The 21,804-nt window shown below is 47.4% G+C and overlaps 1 protein-coding gene across 3 annotated transcripts in view; it reads right to left on the reverse strand.

The window, feature by feature from the left end:
- Positions 1 to 9,762: 9,762 nt before the first annotated feature.
- HNRNPH3 (heterogeneous nuclear ribonucleoprotein H3) overlaps positions 9,763 to 21,804 on the reverse strand; it is a 62,378-nt gene continuing 50,336 nt past the window's right edge. For all 3 annotated transcript variants that reach the window (XM_069240527.1, XM_069240526.1, XM_069240525.1), the window contains one exon: positions 9,763 to 10,022. In XM_069240527.1, coding sequence (XP_069096628.1) covers positions 9,946 to 10,022 — 77 coding nt within the window. In that variant the 3' untranslated portion in view covers positions 9,763 to 9,945. The remainder of the gene's footprint in view (positions 10,023 to 21,804) is intronic.

Below are 21,804 nucleotides of genomic sequence, written 5' to 3' on the forward strand. Positions count from 1 at the left end.
ATATGACCAGCGATGTGTGTGGGATTGTGTACAATCTGGTGTAGGTTCAATGCGAGTAGGCCAGTGGTGATAGCTTTTGGATGGGGCATATTGGGTTTGTCAAACCAAATGTTTAGATCCCCAAGAATGCATAGATTGGAGTATAGTGTAATAAGGTTTGAGACTATGTCAAGAAAAGCATCTGGGAAAGTGGAGTTAGGTGGAGGTCTGTAAAGGAGGAGAAAGTTACAGGCGGGAGTTGGGGTAGGGTGGCATCTGGTAAGGAGGGCTTCACAACCTTGTATGGAGATGTCTGTTTTACTGAGGTTTATTGCCTGTTTGAATATAATAGCTAGTCCACCTCCTCTCTTGCCTATACGGTTTTGTGCGATGGTTTGATAGCCCGGAGGAAGGGCTTCGTGCAACACTGGTGCCATGTCCTCTCCCAACCAGGATTCCGTAATGAATAGTAAGTCAGGTTGTGTGTCTGTGAGCAGGTTGTAGATGTGGTGCTTGTTTTTTGTGAGTGATCGAGCATTTATGAGCTGGCAGTTTAGATAGGGTGTGGTGTGGTAGTGTTTTGTTTAGTAGAAGGGTAAGTAGTATAATGTGAGCTTGAAGCAGGAGTGTTGCTAGTTGTGATAACTGTTTGAGGCTCACAATAGTCTTGCTTTTCAACATAGTGTTCCTCTTCCAGCAGGTTAAGGAGGCATTTTGTTGGGTCTTTGTGTGTGGGTGGTGGACTTGGTGGCTGAGAGAGCCATGAGGAGTGTAGTGTTTTTTGTAGGGTAGTTTTATTATGTAACAAACAAGGGGATGCGAGGTTGCTATGAGTGGCATGTTTATTTTGTTTGCGTTTGTTTAGTGTGGATGGAGTATGGGTTAGGGGTGGTGGAAGAGCATGTGGATCATGATGTAAGGCTCTAAATTGTGCAATGGAGGAGAGGCAAGTGAATGAAGGTTGCTGGGATGGGGTGCTTGTGGTATGTGTTTGTGAAGAGTGGGGGGGGTAGGGGTGGAGATAGGATGGAATTTGTATCCTTTGTGTAGTCCTGGGGGTGGGAGTGGGTATGATGAGTGTAATGTAAGTTTGTGTTGCTTTGATGTGCTGATGTTTGTGATCGGTATTGTTTTTGTGGAATAATGAGGGGCTATTGGTGTAGTTGTTTTTGGTGAGGGATTTGTATGTGAGTTAGTGCTGTTAAGTGGAATTTGAGTGTTAGATGGGGTGTTGATGTGTTTGGAGATGAATGTATGAGGTGTCTAAGAAGTGATGGGTGTGTGTCAGGGAAATAAGTATTAGTTGAGATGACCGGAAGGGGTAATGTGTGGTGAAGTGAAATGTGGGGATTGTATGGTTGTGTGTAATTGGTGAGGAGAGGGGAAGAGTGTTTGTAGATGATGTGTTTGAAGGCAGGGTTTGGGCATGGTTATGAAGACAGGCGGTCTGTGTGGAGCGAACAGCGGATAGTGTTTTGGTTAGTATGAGTAGAGAGTGTGTATCTGGGAGACAAACAGAGAATTGTCTGTTGTAGTTTTGTATTGTGTGGGTGGTGGCAGGTAGTGTTAGTGGGAGGGGACAGAGTAGTGTTTGCTGTGAGAATGAAGGTGTTTGACTGTAGTAGTTATGGGGGGTACGTGTATATGTGTTGTATAAAGGGTATTGTGTTGGGTGATGGGACAATGTAATCAGTCTGTGGTCAGTTTGTGATGTATGAGTTGGATGCCTTTGTAGAATATGTGTTTGCATGTTGAGGGATGTGTAGGGGCCGGAACCATTCTTGGTCCATTGAGAATTGGGCAGCATTTCTGGCCCTAGTCCCTACCTGTCCCTTTGCATCGACGCCCAGGCTGAGACGCCCTGAATCCTGGCCTTTTATAGCCCTAACAGCCAATAAGAAGCTGGTCCTAAATCCTAGCCAATCCTATTTTAAACCCTCATTTAGCCAACTAATGGGAGACCCAGCCCTATTCACCAGTCACAGCCCTATTCCTGACCACAGCCCCAGCCCTAAAAACCAACAGCCAATCAGAACCCCAGCCCTATCCACCAATCACAGCCCTAAAAACCAACAGCCAATCAGAATCCCACCCCTATCCACCAATCACAGCCCTAGAATCAACAGCCAATCAGAATCCCAACCCTATCCACTAATCACAGCCCTAGAATCAACAGCCAATCAGAATCCCAGCCCTATCCACCAATCATAACTGCATCCCTGGAGCTAGCAACCAATGAAACACCATCTCCCAACAACCTATCACAACAGCATATGCAACAACCACAAGGAACCTATATAAGGAGCAAGTTAACTAAACTCCAGTCCCTGTGGCCTGGGGGAAGGCAACTGCTGCTCTATTCAGTATCTCCTTGGATACAGACAGGCTGAATCCACACTTCCAAGCTTGCAGAGTCTATCTCCCCCTTACCTGGAAAGTAGTTTAAGAGACAAACACTGCAATAGTGCTGGGCGCACACTCTAAAATCGGGCTTTTAAGCCAAAAATACAGGGGGGCAGACAGCTTTTAAGCACAATTTAAATCACACAAACAGATTAAAACAGTCTCCTAAAAACCACACTCTGAAAGATGTATGTAGCCTTTTTACTAAGAATAGGGGTGAAAAAAAAGGGGGCAGAGGGGGGGAGCCACAAACTAGCAAGGAAATTCACACAGTCCCAGCAAAAAACGATTTTTAAACAAACACCACTTTAAAAGAGGCCAGGCTGCCTGAAACAGAGTCCACAGTAAAACAAACACTTTTTGAACAATTAATACTATTTAACCAGAAATATCTTTGTACCTCTGTAAGGATTGAGGGCAGCCTCAATGAAGAGGACATCCTTTTAGCAAGGATGATCAAGACATTGGCTTTGGAGAAGCAGCTCCTAGCCATAGAAAAGTAAAGAAAAGAGATTGGTTTAACTCCCATAAATGGTGGCAGCAACTTAAATAGGGTCAGAGCGAATACGGACATCCTAAAAATTTCCAAGGGGATTGCAACTAAATATGAAGAAAGTGATGACATCACCAAAAGGTTCACAGCTTTTGAGAGGGCTTGTGCAACCAGAAAAGTAAACAGATCTCACTGGGGAGCTTTCCTTTGGGAAATGTTCACTGGAAAGTGTAGGGATAGACTCCTCACACTCTCTGGTAATGATGCAGAATTTTATGATCTCATGAAGGCTACCCTGATTGAGGGTTTTGGATTCTCAACTGAGTACAGGATTCGGTTTGGAGAGGGGGGGGGGGGGGGGGGGGGGGTGGGGGGGGGGGGCGGTTCTTAAGTCCAAGCCAGACCTTTGTTGACAGTCAAAACGCTAGACGGTTGGATAACTGCAGTAGTGTAAGTGATTATGATGGGCTGTATAATTTATGAAAGAATCTCGGTTAGGTAATTGTTTCAATGACAAACTGCATAAACATCTGGTAGACCTAGGTCCAATTTCTCCCCAACAATTGGAAGAACGCAGATCACTGGGTCTAGACTAGGGTGACCAAGACTTCCACAGGGGGTAACCAAAAGAAAGGTGTCACAAAGCTTAACCATCAAGGACATAAACAGTCTTCTACAGGGCCCCAAAAACCAGCTCAGGAGGGCGGGCCCCATGCCTCTTCAGTCCGCAAATGGGTGGAAGGGTAAAAACTTTGATATCAAGGCCTGGTGTCACAACTGTAGACAGCATGGACACCAAACTGGAGACCAGGCCTGTCCCGAGAAAAGTCCCATCACTACTACTCCAGTTAGCACTGGAATAGCCAGTCTCCAGGTGGGATCAACAGTGTCCCAGACCAAATCAAGGTCAACACTGAAGCTACTTTAGTCTCAGAGGATGGGGGTGGATTTAGCCACACCCTGAACCGCATCCCTGAACTGGTAAGACAAGGGAAAAGAGCAGGGCTCAGGGTAAAAAAAAAAAAAAAAAAAAAAAAAAAAAAGTGTTGGGACTCTGGAATAAATGCCCAACCTTCCAAGAGGAAAAGAAAGACTGGGGAACCAGCTTCAACATGGCATAAGAAACAGATCCTCTCTTCACAGGAAGCTGTTCTATCCCCTCAGAGAACTGAGTCCATGGAGCTGGAGCCTTACCAGGTTGAGCTGTTGGGCCCAGGGGAACCCTCAAAAGGAACAGCTGTATAAGAGGCAAGAAACTTCTCCCACTCTTGAAGGCCTAAGACAGAAAGCAGCTGAGCAAGAAAAAGGAAATGTCAGTGGAACTACTGGGAAGATGGGCTCCTTTACACTGAGGTAAGAGATCCAAAACCTGGTGCCACTAGGAGAGTAGTAGTGCCACAGGAGTTTGGAGAGTTAATTCTGACATTAGCCCATGACATTCCCCTTGCTGGGAATTTGAGACAAACCAAGACTTAGGACAGATTAGTCAACCATTTCTATTGGCCCAATATGTCCCAGAAGGTTAAGGAGTTTTGCACCTCCTGAGTCACCTGTGAAGCCAGTGGTAAGACAGGTGGCCATCCAAAGCACCCCCCCCCCATTCCACTTCCAGTGGTGGGGATCCCCTTAGAGAGTGGGAGGAGACAGTGGGTCCATTGGAACCTCCCACAGCATCAGTGAACCTAAATATACTGGTAGTAGTGGATCATGCTACCAGGTACCCTGAGGCAATTACCCTTAGGTCCACTACTGCCCCTGCAGTAGCTAAAGCACTCCTAGGTATTTTTACCAGAGTGAGATTTCCTAAGGAGGTGGTTTCGGACACAGGTACCAACTTCAGGCCAGCTTACCTAAAACATATGTGGAATGAGTGTGGGGTGACTTACAAGTTCACACCATACCATCCACAAACCAATAGTCTTGTAGAAAGGTTTAACAAGACATTGAAGGGCATGATCATGGGGCTTCCTGAAAAACTCAAAAGGAGATGGGATCCCCTCTTGCCATGCCTGCTTTTTGCCTACAGAGTGGTGCCACAGAAGGGAGTAGCGTGTTCCCCAAACCTCACATCAAGGAGACTACAGAGAGCTCAACTGTCACCAAGACAGATGCTCACCCCATACCAAGGGCAGATGAATTGATAAATTAAGCGCAGCCAAATTAAGTACCTTTGACTTGACAGCAGGGTACTGGCAAATCAAAAATGGCACCAGAAGCCAAAGAAAAGACAGCATTTTATACACCTGGTAGGCATTATCAGTTTACTGTTATACCCTTTGGCATAAAAGCATGCCCCTGCCACCTTCTAAAGGTTGGTGAATCAAGCCCTTGCTGACTTGGAGTCCTTTAGTGCAGCATATCTAGATGATCTTGCTGTCTTTAGCTCCAACTGGCAGGATCACTTGGTCCACCTGAAGGTTTTGCAGGCCCAGCAGGCCTCTCTATCAAGGCATCCAAATGTCAGATAGGGCAGGGTACAGTGGTTCACTTAGGACACCTTGTAGGTGGAGGCCAAGTTCAGCCACTACAACCCAAGATCCAGACTATTTTGGACTAGGAAGCTCTAAAAACCCAGACTCACATCAGGGCATTCCTTGACTGGCTACTACAGGTGGTTTGTGAAGGGATCCGGATCCATAGGGAGACCTGTAGGAAGATGGCTTTTGAGATTGTAAATACAGAGTCCAAGGTTTCCCCCTTAGAGGTTGATAGTGGAAAAATTAGATCATACTAATGCTCTATTTTGTGGTAGTGGGGTCGAGCAGTAGGTTTCTCAGAGGGTAGTGCTAAGCATTTGTTCTACACACAGGCAATAAATTAACACACTCCAGGCCAGGTATTGTGCAATACTGAGTGTTTTTCATGTATGCAAGTGCTGTGAAACTACAGTAGTATTGCATGAGCTTCACATGTCTCCTATCCTAGGATAGCCTTGGCTGCTCCTCCACAGCCACCTCTAAAGAGCCTGGCATCTAGACACTGCCTACACTATACTAATAGGCGATACCCAGACCTGGTATAAGGTTTAAGTACATTAGGCACTCTCAACACAACATGCCTACACTAAGGGTTGCCTGGACTCACTATAGGGCGCCACACCATAAACGGAGATAGCCTACAGCCCTTAGCTAGGAATGCCAGTATAGTGCCTTTTTTCTTGGTAGTGCACACTCTGGAAAGCACAGGTAAGTATTTTCCTGTTCTGGAGTACCAGGTGTGTATGCTTTCTATTACCCATCTTGGGATTGTTGCTTTGGACATGGGAAATCCCTGGTTAGGCAAAGAAAATGAATAACCGATTCCCCTTTGCAAACGGTTGGTTGGTAATACATTAAGGCTTCCATAAGCTATTATGTCCAATACCCATTGACCAGATGAGTTTTCCAGTTTGAGATCTTTGCCCCTACTTGGTGCTGGGAAGGTTGAGCAGCTGATACTTGGACTGGGTCATTGCTTACATCCTGTGTCTTTGGACTGCAAGGTCCTCCAGCAAGCTCCCCGCTTAGAGAAACCAGTCAGTAGGTTGGCTATACGTTTGTGGTACTCTATATTGAGATTGGTAAAGCTGAAACTATTGGGAGCGCTAGTATGAACCTCTGTAGGTGGAAGAACCTCACCCCCTTGCCATCTGAAAGGCAATCTTCTAGACGGCAAGGCACCTAGGGATTTAGCAGTGTGTGCGTTTCAATGGCAAGAAGAGCTTTGTCTATGTGCTTGCCAAAGAGCATATCCCAGTCTTAAGCCATATCCAGCATCTTAGTTTGCACTTCAGTGCAAAATGAAGTGGTTTTGAGCCAACCCTGACTGCTCAGAACTGCAGCGCCTGCCAGCTGCCTAAACCCTGTTGAGGTGCTATCCATGGCAGACATAAGGCAAAATGTGTTGCCTGTAGTGTCAAAGGCATTTGTCTCTCTGGTGGTACTCCGATAGGAGCTGCCAGATTTTTAGATCTTCTCTGCGCAGCTTGAGAAACTACATAATTTGGTCTAGGGAGTCCTGTGAGGCATGCAGGAGCCCTGTATTTGTCAATTCAGGGCAGGACTGCTGGTACTGTAGCGGGGGTACTTCATACTTCTAATACCCTCCTGCCATAAGTGGTCAATGATGGGGATGGACCTTGCTAGTTTCCGAGCCTGGTCCTTGAAATCATAAGAAGCAATCAGAATGCTTCACTGCAATGGGTGCGCAAAATGTTTCTGCTGTGCTTTCCATAATACAATGACCCCTGCTTTATAAGATATCGCGGGACTCCCATTCTGACAACAGGAAAGATTCAAGCATGTGAATCTATGAAGGATCCAATACTGGATAAGCCTGGCTCTCCCCAAACCCACCCAAAAGACTTCAGAGAAGGGTATTTGAAGATCCTGACAAGACTGCAAGAAACCAAAAGGTGAACCCTGGAAGCTGAAGACCTGGAAAAGGGGACCAAGGCTGCAGTGTGGTGGCAGGTGCCACTACCTGTGTGGATGCAGGACCAGGTTCACGGTGGACAAAGTCAGCAGTGCAGCCCTGGAGCAGCTGAAGAGTTCCTGGAGTGATTCAGTCAACGCACCATACCATAAAAAGGATTACAGTCAGTGGTGTGGAATAACCACCAACTAGCCTTGGCAAACAAATGTCACGGGAGAAGAAATGCGTGGCTGCTGGGGCCCAGCAAGGTCCAGGAGGACTCACCCCATGGAGGGGAGTACCGGGTGAGGTGGCAGCCCCCAGAGGTAGCAAGCAGTCAGAGGCTAACAAAGTATACTTGAAAAGTAGTCCTATGTCACAGGAGAAGTACGTAGAGGGCTGGGCGTCCGGTAGTAGTGCGGGGAATACACAGCCTGAAGATCTTTTGGAGAAGCTGCCAACAAGCCTTGGTAGCTCCAAGAGACGTGGTACACGGGGTACTGCCCTGCGTGGAGAAGAAAGGACCTAGTTGGACAGCAGAAAGAGCAGACAGAAGAGACCGCTTCAGACCACCACATGTGATGCAGGATCCATGCAGCTCTGGACGGAAGGATTCACACAGCTGGTTGCCATTGCAGTCAGGGCCTGCAGATGCAGGGGAATGACTCCTTCACTCCGGAGAGTGATTCCTTCCTGCTTTTCAGTCCAGGCCCAACGCTTACCCCCTCAAAGGATGTACAGCTGGGTAAATGTTGCAGTTGCTGGAAGGAGCTGGAGAAACCATGTTGCAAAGCAGTGTCATCGCTGTAGATGCATATTGTAGGTTCCTGTTAAGTCCAGTTGCAGTGGCCAGAAGTAGAAGTAAACATTGCAGAGGAGCCCTGCTTCCACGTTGAATCTGCGGACCCACCTAAGAGGGAGACCCTAAATAGCCCTGGAAGGGGGATTGACATCTTGCAAGTGACCTAGCAGGAGGGGGCTGTGACGTCACCTGCCTAACCTGGCCACTCAGACGGTCCCAAAGGCCTCTGCCCACCTTAGACTCAAGTGGCCACTGGGAGGAGCTATGCCCCCCCCCCCCCCCCCCAAGGATAGTGTTGGACAGGGGAGTGGTTACTCCCCTTTCCATTGGTCAGTTTTGTGCCAGAGCAGACTGGAAGTCCCTGAACCGGTGCAGACTGGTTTATGTAAGGATGCACCAAATGAGGCCTTCAAAGGATAACAGTGGCTTGGGAAGGGTATGCCTCTCAAGCCATGTAACACCCATTTCAAAAGGGAGATGGTATTACAGCCCTCTCCCAAAGGAAATCCTTTGTTCTGCCTTCCTGGGCTTGAGTTGGTAAAGCAGCAGCAGCAGGACGGCAGAAAGCAGTCTGAGGGATGGCAGTGTGCGCTGACTGGAAAACCCCAGAAAGCTGGTAAGAGCAATGCTGGGGGTTCTCTAAGGAGTGCATGGAATCATGCAACCAATAATGGCAACAGTATTGGGGTCCAACATGTTTGATACCAAACATGACCAAGTTTGGCATTACCATTATGTAGTGGGACACAAATCGTGAGATTTGTCCGGTACACAGGTAAAATGGCTCCCCTGAAGTCTAGGAAACTGGACTGTTCAACGGGCAGAAAGAAATTAAGAGATTTCCTTTACTGGTTTGGCTTGTTTCTTGCTAAATCATGATCGTCCTTCTGACATAAAGCATGTCCAGGGCCTTTTCTGCTTGTGGGGGTTTGTAGGGAGATTCTACAAGCAATATTAAATCAGTGGCTTCACTCAATCACAAGCCTTGGCAAAGTCAACAAATTGGATACACCTATGTTTTGAGGACATTTGGAAATTTCTGTAGACACTAGATAGCAGAATGATGCAGGCTGAGTCCATTACAGATTAACTCTACAAAACAGCAGCATACACTACTGCCAGAACCATCACTGGTGTGGTAGGGAAAGATGTCTGACCTGCTGCACTGTAGGTTTCTGAAATAGTCACTCAAGGCAGAAAATGAAAAAAAAAAAAAGAGAAAAAAAAAAAAACACGTTGTCCTTCCTAACTAGATGTGAACACCTGGCTAGCATACAAATCTGTAAGGATGCCACAAACCATAGTTATTGAAGTGGAGCACAAAATGTAAAGGTGGCTCCTGGACTGCAGTGGAAAATGGAACCAATTCAGAAAACTGCAATATAAGAGCTTTAAACTCAAATTACAAGTGACTCTTGTTGGTTAGCTTCCTCTTTCCAACTGATCATGGATTATGCTAGGTGCCACAGCATTCCCTGGCAAATTCATCCACCCAAGTCAAAAAGCAGTACTAGGGTCTGACTATCTACCATCTGTGGTAAACTCACATGGAGCAAATCCTATGAGACACTTTAGTCCTGAACAAAGGGGCTTGGATTAATAGGCTTTCAGAGACAAGCTTGAAGGAATGCCAAGACTTATGGCAAAAAAAAAAACTTCTAGTTTTGACCACTTGCTAAATACATACAACCAATAATTGTTATAAAATTTATTTAAAGTCAACACATGGAATAAAACAGTTAAAAATCTACAGAAAGACAGGTTCCCATCTCAGCCTGCTGCTGAACATTTTTCAAAACACATTCATCATTACACTCTGCAGTACAAAAAAAGTTTAGTAAGAAAATCTGTTTCTGCAAGGGTACAATTTCAGTCACTAGTAGATTCCACGCCATCCACTTCCGGCTATGCTGCCCTGCTGACCATAGTAGCCTCCACTTCCACCACCACGTCCTGCATAGGGAAAATAAAAGAACATTTTCAGGACTGGTTTTTAAAAGCCAATCAACCAAAGTGTCTTAACCTATTTGCTGAGTAGAGCTGTACTTGGATAATTTGCCTGTAAGACTGGTTTGAAAACCCATTGACTTGGCACAAAAGTGGCATCCGACATGAGAGAAATCTCATGAGGAAATAGATCCAAGTTAGTTAAGGTCTTAAATGACTCAGAGGAAACGGGGTGTATATAATACTGTTGTGCAAGAAGCTCTCTGTGTAACACTTAACCCCTTCAAATCCAGTAGATTTTGCCTATAAAACCCCTTATCTCAACACTGGTTAACTGTGGCCCTAAACCGACTTAGACAAAGGTTTCAGTGTCTTCACTTAATTGCAAATACTCCTTGGTAAAGTCAATGAATTGGACACCTACGTTTTCATTACAAAATTTCAAATTGTCAATCCGGTTGGTTAAAAGTACTTGGGATGACCAACACTAACTAAAGGGAGCTAGTCAGGGGGACCGGCAAGGTTCTTAACAGTTATTTTCACAGAAGAAATGGTCGTTCAGCACCAACACTGTTGCAATTGATTCCTATGGAGGGGACCGGATGTAGGAGGCTGGGTCAGTTTGTGTACACCTATGGTGTAGCACTCTATACTGAGTCTAGGCAACCCTTAGTGATAATGAACAGGTGTCCAGATAGCAGAAGCTTTCTAGGGGGAGCTAAGGCAATCTGTTAAAGCTTATCCAGGATTGTAAAGCACTTGCAATACCACAGTAGTCAAACAGTAACTTACAAGAAACCACACGTGTTGGAGAGAAAACAAACAACAAAAAACACTATTACAGCACTACTTCTAAACTGACATTGGTATATCTTCCTCTGGAGATACACAATATCTATGCAAAATAACCATCAGAAATATACATAGCCCTAAGGGAGGGCCTAACCATTTCCCAAATATTTAGAATGAGTGACTCCAGTCAGGGTAAGTGTGGCAGTTAGGAACACCAGAAATAAGTACTGTAAGGGACCCCAGCAACCAGGAGTGAGAGTTACCTACCCAGTTGTCCCATAGACAAACAGTGGCTGGCGTTTGAGGAATTCAGGACGAATGTATGTTGGAACCACGCCTGCTGGAACACATGCCTGAAAAACGAGGTCGGAACAACCTCGTTAGCACGAATGCCTTTACAATGAATGCCTTAACAACGTTTTTCGTTGTAAAGGCATTCGTGATAGGCATGCATTGTTCCAGCATGCGTGCCCCTGGCCCCCCCCCACCCCCCCTCCACCCTACCCCCCCCCCCCAAAACCTAAAACCCACCCCAGAAACCTAAAGTACCACAACCCCACCCCTAAAACTACTCCAAGCCCCCCACCCTGCCCCTAAACCTAAACACTCCCAAACCTCCACCCCTAAAATTACCTGACCCCCAACCCACATCCCATCCCTAAAACCTAAGCTATCCCACCCCTAAAAACTAAAACCCAACCCCCCCCACCCTCGCCCATCCCTAAAACTAATACCCAGACCCCAATCCCTAAAACTCCCGCCCTTAAAATACCCCAACCACCCACCCCTGCCCCTCTTACCTGACCCCCACCCCAAACTAAAACCCCAACCCCCGCCCCTAAAACTAAAAATACTCCAATGTCCCCACCAACCTGTCTCATCCTCAGCAGACTCCCTTGTTTGTGCCTTAACCACGCATGTGCGTTCAGCACATGCGTGGTTGAGGAACAAAACAACAAAGTTGTGGTTAAGGAAAGTGTAGTTCTGCTTTCGTTGCCCACGACTTTGTGCTGGAGTCGGCCTTCAGGGCGTTTCCCATTAAGGACCCTTCCCAGTGGACCCAGAGGCTGGCCAGACAGTACCCATACCCCTGGAAACCCAGAAGACAGGACCAGGGACCCAGATGCAGAGCTTGCCTAGCTGCTGTCACTACCCACCGAACCCAGGGACAGATTCTAGATGTGGAGGACCTGCAAAGGAAGTACTCAAGGAGCAGCCCAGGCAGTGCAGGTGGCAATGCCCACCCTCCCGCACAAGGCCAAAAGTATATGGAGCCCACACAAGTGATCCAGGAGACAGACATGGAGTCACAAGGGGGCCTGACTAGCAAGACAACCCCACAAGCCGCAGCATATGGCCTAATTTTCAGCTTGTAGGGTGCTGAGGCTAAGGCTTCAAGGGGCATGAAGATCTCCTTGAGGAAGGATCAAGCCTTGGCAAGTTCAACAGGTCCAGTGCACAGGGATGCCAGCCCAGTTGCAGGAGCAAGGACCCAGTGTCTCGCAACTCCGAAGACAAGCAGGTGGTGCAGTCTGTGGCCTCCTTTTGAGTCCTATGTTGCAGGATCTTCAGATGTCCAAGGACAGACCACACAAACAGGTCCAGGTAGTCTTGAGGTGCCTGTGGATGCAGGGGAGTGACTCCACTCCAAGGGAGATTCTTTTGCCCTTCCTGGTGCATACAGAATCCTTGAGAAGCCCTGTATGTTGCAGAATACTTGCAGGATCTGGAGAAAGTTGCAATGGAAGCCTTCCCACCAGGAACAGAAGACATCTTAGAGAGTTCCTTGAAGAGTCCCTTAAATCTGAGGAACCACCCGTGAAGGAGCCCTTAAGTAACCCTAAAAGAGGGTTGGTCACTCTCTGCAGTGACCCACCTATCAGAAGGGGTCAGGGATGACGACATACCTGGCCTAACCAGTCAGATGCTTCCAAGGGTTTCTACTATTCCTATTTTCAAAATGACAGAATCAAATGGCCACCTGGCAGAGCTGTGCACCTGCTAGGGTAGGGGCAGGCCAGGTAGCTGACGTAACAACCTTTGGGTTACTAAGGAACTCCCTTGTGGGATGGTCCCCATATTCACCATGCAAGATACTGCAAGGAACTCTGCAAGACAACATCTGCTCCTGGTCTCAGGAACCCAGGAACTGCTGCTGGGCTACACAGGAACCAGACGAGACTGCACTGCCTGTGAAGACTTCTCTGCAACATTGTTGAGACTGTCAGCTTTCTACAATATCTTCAAGGTTGTGCATGGGGGGGGGGGGGGGGGGGGGGGGGGGGTTACTGACTGCAGCAAGAAGGAATCTCTTGGGAGTGAAGTAGTCACTCCCCTCCATCCACAGGCACCTAAAACAAGGACATCCAGCTGGTGATCTGTGAAGATTCTCCAATAGAGGTGGTGGTGGTGGTTCTGAGGGATTACCCTGTAATCTCTACCTTCTGACCAGCGTGGGAGACAGTGAACTAGCTCTTCAGCTACAGAAGGGGGCACTCCCCCTGCCACACCTGGACACTCCTACATTGACTGGGCCCTCCTTTTGCAAGTCCTCCTCACCCAGAATCCACACTGTTTCCAGCAGCCTTGACCAGTTTCTGCATTTTTCCAACCATAAAGTCCTCATGTTAGCCTATTTGTTTTTTTTTGGGGGGGGGGGGATTGGAGTCCCTAGTTAGGGTTTTAGGTAGATTGAAGCTAGAATAGACCAACCTGAAACTGCAGCAGTTAGCTCTAGATAGGGAGGCCTTGGTAGTAGAGAAAATGTGGGGGTGATACCCCATTGTGGCAGCAGAAACCGCTTCAGAGAGACCAGGGTAAGGGAGGACCCCATGACTCTAGGAATCTTGGTAAAAAAATAAAATAAAAATAAAGTCCTGCATTATAAGGCTAGAAATGACATTCACAAGTTGATCACAGCTTTGGAGAGGACCTGTAGAGCACAGAGGGTCTCTGAGGGAGCAGGCAGCCATGTGGCTTTTCATTTGCTGAAAACGGTAGGGACAAACTCCTGTCAGGAAGGAAGATGCAAATAATTACCAGGTGTTTAAGGATACTCGCAGTGATGGTCTGGGTTGACTACAGGATCAAGTTTAGGGAAACCCAGGAGTCCTCCAAGACTTGGTAGATTTTGTGGAAAGCTGTCAATGCTCTTGAACACTGGTTACATTGTAATAATATGCATGACTATCAGGGCTTATACAATCTTATGATCACATTTTTAACAACTGCTCTTATAAAGTGCATCCATATCTGGTGGAGTCAGATTGACCTCTCCCCAAGAATTGGGAAATATGGCAGACAAATGGGTTTGCATAAGTCAGGAACACTCACTGGGCATGACCATAAGAAAGATTCCAAGAATCAGGAGAAAGGCGGGGACAAATCCAAGGATTAAAAAAAAAAAAAAAAAAAAAAAAGAGTCATCAGGCCCACAACACTCTTCCAGGGGTGGGATTAAGTCCTTGTCTTCCTCATCCTCCAATAAGAAACCTTGGTGTTTGTTTAGACAAATAGCCACAAGGAAGGCAAGAGCACCTGTCCTATAAAGAGGACCAAGCCTGCCATTGCCACTTCTACCCCTAGTGCCCTGAAGGCAACTGGCTCTGTATATACTACTATCTCAAAATCAGTGTGCGGCGGGTCCAGGGGTTTCCCCAAGAGGCTTGACAGAGCAGATGCAGCTATGCCCTCACCTGTGGTATAGTGCACCCTGCCTTAAGGCTTTAAGGCCTGCTAGAGGGGTGAGTTACCTATGCCACAGGCAGGGTTGTGTGCATGGCACCCCAAAGGTTGTTCTCCCCACCAGCACAGACAATCTGGCATGGCAGTGTACATGTGTTAGGTGAGGGGTCCCTTAGAGTGGCACAAAACTTGCTGCGGCCCTTATGGGCCTTCCTTGGTCACAGGGTCCTTTGTACCACTGGTACCTTTAACAAGGGACCTGTGTGTGACAGGGATGTGCCAATTATGGAAACATTTGGTGAAAGAACACTGGTGCTGGGGCCTGGTTAGCAGGGGTCCCAGCACACTCAGTCAAGCCATCATCAATATCAGGAAAAAAGTGTGTGTGTGGTGTGTGTGTGTGGGGGGGGGGGGGGGGGGGGGGGTAACTGCAACAAGGAGCCATTTTCCTACATGCCCCTAGCAATAGCACAGAAAGTGCTCAGTCCAAGGGTGTAGAGCTGGGTGCACCTTGGGAACTGCAGTGGGTTCTGGGATGTTAGGGAGACCACATACTTTTGGTCTGAGGGGAGTATTGTCCTTGCCACTCTAGCTGCTTGTCCCTTTTATATGGGAAAGTAGAGGCAGCAACCCCTTATCAATGGTGTTGAGGCAGGTGCCAGTGTCACAACACTGACAGAAACACTACCTACACTGTCACACGGACATTAGTAACACCCAAGTTTTTTTGGGGTGCGGTTAGTCTGGCCCTACGGAAGTTGTGGTATCCTCTGACCTGCCTGTGGAGTGCTTACTGGGCAATGATTTGGAGAAGACTTGAGCCTGGGTTGAAGTAAGTTGGAAACCCATGCAGCAATGCTCGGCATCCCTGGGAACATCTTTCCCTGACTAGAGCACAGGCCAAGAAACTAACACTGGAGCCTGGAAAAATGACCCAGGCGATTCCAAAAGACAGGGTAAGAAACTGCCCCCTGTCCAGACTTCAGGTGAGGATCCCACTTCTCAGGGAAAGGAATCTGCCCCTTGTGTGGAACCTACCCAGAGGAGCTGAAAGTTGATAGAGCAGAGTCCTTAGGTGCAGGAGGACCCGCCAGGGAAAAGCTCAGCTTGGAACAGAAGTCCTGTCCTTTTGAGAGCCTGAGACAGCAGGAAAGACTTCTCAGGACAGCCTCCACCTGGGCTAGGCAGAGGGTCACTCCTGCATTGAAGTTCGGTTCCTTCAGGTCCTGGGGGCTGCGGGTGCAGTGTTGGCTCCAGGCATCGGGTCCCTTCCTTGTCACAGGCAGTCGTGGTCAGGGGGAGCCTCTGCAGGGACGCGGTGGGGGCAGTCTCCAGGGAGTCCTCCCTGAGGTGTTGGTTCTCTGAATCTCCTGTCTGGGTTGTCAGGTGCAGTGTCCGAAGCCTCACACTCCCAGCGGGAAATGTGCAGTCTTTGAAAGTTGCTTCTTTGTTGCAAAGAAGTAGCTGGTTTTGAGCAGGGCCGCTGCTCACGTGAGTTTCTTGGTCCATTAGTCCAGGGCAGTCCTGAAGCTTCAGCGGTCGCTGGTCCCAGGTGTTTGAAGTTGGAGACAGGCTGGTAGGGCTGGGGTCGAAGCAGTTGTCTTCCTCCTTCTCTGCAGGCTTGTAGGTCAGCAGTCGTTTCTTCAGGTTGCAGGAATCTGATTTCCTGGGACCTGGGGTGCCCTTATACACTGAATTTAGGGGTGTGTTCGTGTCTGGGAGGGCAGTAGCCAATACACCTTTGTGCCTCCTCCCTGTTTGGTGAGGGGGGGGGGGGGGGGGGGGGGGGGACACAGGACGGACATCTCTAATCCTATTGGGTGAATCCCCAAACTCAAGATGGAGGATTTCTAAAGCCAGGGGTCACCTCCGCGCAGGACACCTTAGCACCTGTCCTGACTGGTGGGTGCCATGCCGACTTACGTCTTTTTCTCCCCACCAGCACACAAGCTGTGAGGCCGTGTGCATGTGCTGAGGGGTCCCCAGGGTGGCATAAGACATGCTGCAGCCCTTAGAGACCTTTCCTGGCATCAGGGCTCTTGGTACCAGGGGTACCAGTTACAAGGGACTTATGACTGCCGGAGTTGTGCATATTGTGCAGAAAAAGGTACAGTTTAGGGAAAGAACACTGGTGCTGGGGCCTGGTTAGCAGGTTCCCAGCACACTTTCAAAACATAGCATCAGCAAAGGCAAAAAGTTAGGGGGTAACCATGCCAAGGAGGCGTTTTCTTTACAGGGGATATTAGTGGGACACAAGGTCTGAGACAATAGCCTCCTCTACTCAGGCAAGGGACACCAAGCCTGGTGCCACCAGGTTGTCATCCCTCAGAAGATTAGGGAGTTCCTACAGACACTGGCACCTCATATTCCCCTTGCAGGCCATCTTGGGCAAAGCAAGACTGGGGACAGTCCCATGCTTTCACTGGCCCCCACATGTCTGAAGATAAAGTTTTGTTGCTCCTCTGTCACCTGCCACACTAGTGGTAAGACAGTTAGGACTCCAACAGCCCTCTTTATTCAACTTCCAATACTTAGGGTACCCTTGGGGGGGGGGGGGGGGGGGGGGGGGCGGGGAAGGGTAGGTAGGGATTGATGTTACTGATAGTCCAGTAGACCAACTACATTTGGTAACTGATATATACTGGTGGCAGACCATGCTAGCAGGTATACAATTGCCTTTAGGACCACTACAGCACCTGCAGTGGCCAAGGCCCTCCGGGGTTGCCTTTCCTAAGGAGGTGATGTGTCACAGATGTGCATACCTGAAAGCTATGTGGAAGGAGTGTGGCATCAACATTGTCACCCCACGTTTTATGGTTTCAGATAAGGCAACAGCTGTTAGGTTTTTCAAAAGGATTTTACCAACTTACTACATTAGGGCTTGCTTAACGTCCAAGGTATGAAGAGCCTGTTCTGCAACAGCCCTGTTGAGTGAGAGAGGGCCACCATGAAGTCACTTTGCTGAAGTCACTTTGCTGTAGCAAGGCACTGCTGGCTGGGGTGAGTTTTTTTTGGGAGAGCCACCATCGTCTCTAGAGCTGTTGCCCCAGTATACCACTTGGACGTAGTCCCTGGTGGAGTGTTACTAATCCAGCTGATGCTGGAAGGAAACAGACATCATTGTCTCCATCTCTTTTCTTCTAATAAAATCTTTTCAGACATAGATGTTTGGTTCTGAACATGGTTGTAGAAAGAGCAGTTTTTTTTTTAATGGCCACCCCTCACTTCTTGCCCCAGTGCAGATGGTTAGGACTCTGAAAGTGCACTGAGGCAAATAGCCAGGCCCCAGTACCAGTGCTCTTTCCCTAAATCTGATGTATTTTGTAGGAACGGGTCATCTTTCTAGCATAGTTACACCCACTTTGTCAGTGTGTTCTGATGCTGTTCATCAGGACCCCCAGTGACTGTGCTCGGTCCTCTAAATTTGGTTGGTGGCAAACCTTAAACCCACTATTAGCATACAGTTGCACCCATGTAATTCCCTCGTATATGGAACTTGGGTACACCCAGGATATCGATACACCAGGGGCCTCCCATTGGCTGCAGCATACATTACCCATGGGAGCCCATCCAAACTGGGTCTGCAGGCTGATCATTGCAGTCTGCATGAATGGTGCATGCACCCGTTCACCAACAAACCTGGTCACTGGACTTAGTATGTCACCCCGCTGGTAGGCCCTTCAGCCTATGGGCACAGTGCATGTCCCCAAGTGGGAGGGTACCCTGCATGAGCAGGATACCCCTACAGACTCCAGGCCATTCCTTGACCTCCAAGTGCAGGGAAGCCATCTTAAGGTATGTAGTTGACACAGGTCAACATGGGTGGTTTAAGTACACAATAGCGTCTCTGAAACTAGGCATGTTTTATATCAAACATGTTGGAATCCTGCAACTACACCAATTCCAGGATTCCTGGCAACGGCCTGTCCATTTAATGGACCTCTGGATTGCACTGGGTCAAGCTGCAAAACTATTCCTACAGTTAAGTACCATTTTGCTTTGCAGGGTGCATCTTTAGGATTCCTATGCTGTGCATCAATTTTGTAGCAGTTTCTTCATGAAGGTGGCAGGACAGGAAACTGAGCTTGTAAGCAAATGCTTTAGGGCTGTGCTCCCCTGTTCACTTGGTATGTGTATACTGTCAACCATGTGGCTGTCCCACGTATGTCACTCAGCGGAACATTTGCCAGGAAGGTTACTGTAGCTCCCTTCATGTGCTCTTGGTTTGGTTTCTAGCTGCATGCCAGTTCTTTTGCAACACATTTGCACTGTGAGTTATCCACGTTGTGATGTGTTCTTGGTGGCTGGTTTCCCTTAGTGCCTGAATGACACAAAGAATTGTTTCCCCATATAATACAGGTCTTGAGCCTTGGTGGGTTGTCTTACAGATGAGCAATATTTCCAAGGGCACTCAGACTCTACCAGCAGTGTTTTTGGGTACTTCCCAGATTGGACAACTACAAAGAACTGATCACTCCTGGCTTGTCTGGTTGGCCAACATATAACCAGCAGCCCAACGCAGGTTGAGAAATCCATCTTCTCTAAGTCTGGACACGGAAGGAAAAACACCTCAACACTATCTGAAAATTTACAATGGTTGCTACAACTAGCCAAGCAGTGAACTCCTTGGTGCAACGACTGCCAAATGTGGTCTGACATCTCGCAATACATTGATCTCCTTCCCAAGATGTAAGGTCTGAAGCACTGAAAATTCCACAGGAGAGAAAAGATTTCCGCTGAGATTACAGATGGCGCTATAGACGTGTCTCCACAGACTTTCAACAGCTAGCCAGAGATACAGTACTAGGACGCCAGGGATGGCTAAAAGCTACCTCCTTCCACCTTGAAGCTCAAAGGAAGATACTGGACATGCCATATGATGGTGAATTGCTATTTGGTAAGCATGTTGACAAAGCACTCCAGCCTATAAAGACTGACAGCTAAATCTTGGGGTTGAGGAGTACTCCCCTATAGAGGAGTACCATCAGTACTGACAGTACCAGCCCATCGGGCCAATACGGTCAAAACACTAGCAAACACCAGCAGCCCTACTGACAACCACAATCAGCAGCCCTACTGACAACCACAATCAGCAGCCTGACACCCTGCCAGCGGAAAGTCTTCCTACACAGGCAGGAGAAACAAGAAACATTGCTGCCCATTAACAAACCCACCCCTTAATACCAGTAAGGGCCAGCCACCAACCTCACCTAGACTACACAAATAGGGGGCGGAATTCCAATTATCTTTCAGTGGTCTCAGGTCACATAAGACCAGTGGGTCCTTGGTATTATCACCCAGGTGCATACCTGGAGTTCCAACAAGCCCCTTAGACTGTACCATCGCAGGGACCACCACCTACCCACTTGAAAGAGCTCTACAATTATGTGCAAGGGAGATCCAGAAATCATACCAAAGACTTAGAGGGGACCAGCTTCAACCCTCTACTTCCTTATTCGGAAAAAGGCAGGAGATTGAGCCTCATTTTTTTATCACAATCATTCCGTAGGGCAACCCTTCAGGATGTGTTACACCTGCTGAATAAAGGGGATCATGAGACTGCCTTGAATCTCCAAGGCTCCTATTTTCATATCCCAATACAGCCCAGCCACATGAAATTTTCGTTTCAGGGTAGCCGGCACTCACTCCCAATTCAGGGGGTTTCCATTCAGCCAGAGGTCAGCACCTCAAGTATTCACCATGGTCTTAGTTCCAGTAGCAGCATATAAAACATTGAGTCAAGAGTACTTCCGTACTTGGAAGATTGGTTTATGGAGCTCCTGCTCCTCTAGGAACAGCCTTACATTCTGTTGCAACGGATACCAAAGCCGTTAATGAACAAAGGGCAGGTCCATCACCCAAATGGACTCGTTTTTGGCCTGGCTCCAGAGTTCCATGAATTCAGAACTAAATGTTCCTTCAGATAGTCAAGAGGTGCTCACCAATACTAAAGCTAAAACCACAAATAAACTTAAATGGAAGATATTTTGTATCTTATGTAAGTTTACTGAAGTCCACCCATTATCATCGAAACTGACATCTCTGAATCTTCATCTAGCAAAATCTGGGCCCTTGCTCTACATCAAAGTAGATCTGGCAGCCATTTCTAGATTTGTGGTTATGGTCCTCAAGAATAATAAAACTATTCTTTAAGGAACTTTCAGTTTGTTCCCTCCAGTAAAAGTCCCTCCTCCTAGACAGCTCAATGTTTTGCTATCGCAAATGATGAACCATCCATTTGAGCTGATTCATCAGGCGATATTCAGGTGTTAAGTCAAACAACCTTTTCTCCAGTTCAAGGCTGAGTGTCACCCTCACAACTAATCTTAAATTTATCCCTAAGGTCCCATCAGACTTTCACTTAAATGGACAAGTCATATTGAGAACTTTTCACCCCCCCCCCCCCCCGAATCCTCAAACTCCAGTAGAACAGTCATTGCATACATTTGATATCAAACTATCTCAAATTCTATATACAAAGGGAATAACTCCTGCAAAGCAGATCAGTTGTTGCCTATGGGGACCTCAGAAAGCAATGTCCTGTAGCTAAACAGACTAGTAATACGTATAGGATTGAATTTTCATGCTATGATGCTTACTGCTAACTATTCTGATGATCATGCATGTGAATCTATGAAAGATCCAATTCTGGAGAAGAAAATCAGTTATACTTTAAAACGTGGTTCTCCAGTATTGGAATCTTTCATAGATTCATTCACATGCAACCTACCTTTCTCTCCATAGAGGCCCCCATTATGTATTCTCATTTTTTTCCTCACTTGTGCTGGACAATGAGACCGAAGCCTCTGGTGAAGGTTCTAAAGGATGCTGTCACCAGACTGGCTTGACTTTGGGTCATTTCTAACACTGATAAGCTTTTAAGGTGAATGCCTTTTGCATTAGCTTCAATGTAAAAATTGTTAATTACGGCTACCGTGAGACTCCCACTTCAACAGGGAAGGATTCAAGCATGTGAATCTATGGAAGACCCAATACTGGACGAGTATCCAATTCCTTCTCTGGTGATTTGGCATCAAGAGCCTGCTGTGTACCTCGAAACTAAATGGCTACTTACCAATAGTAGTAGTTTTGCATCCTGAAGTTTTCTGGATTTCCATGCTGTGAATTATTCCCCCATCTAGTGGTTGGATCAGGAAGTGACTTTTTGGGCGTTGACCACCATTGTTTGGTCAGTCCCCTGCATGACGCTGGACAATGCCCCAAAAGTTCCTGTGCAAAGTAGCCTTCTTCAGATTCTTGTGTCCTTTTTCTCCTTTATGTACATTAGACCTCTTCCCACATGTTCTAATTT

Source organism: Pleurodeles waltl, chromosome 6 (assembly GCF_031143425.1).
Source record: "Pleurodeles waltl isolate 20211129_DDA chromosome 6, aPleWal1.hap1.20221129, whole genome shotgun sequence".
NCBI lineage: Eukaryota > Metazoa > Chordata > Amphibia > Caudata > Salamandridae > Pleurodeles > Pleurodeles waltl.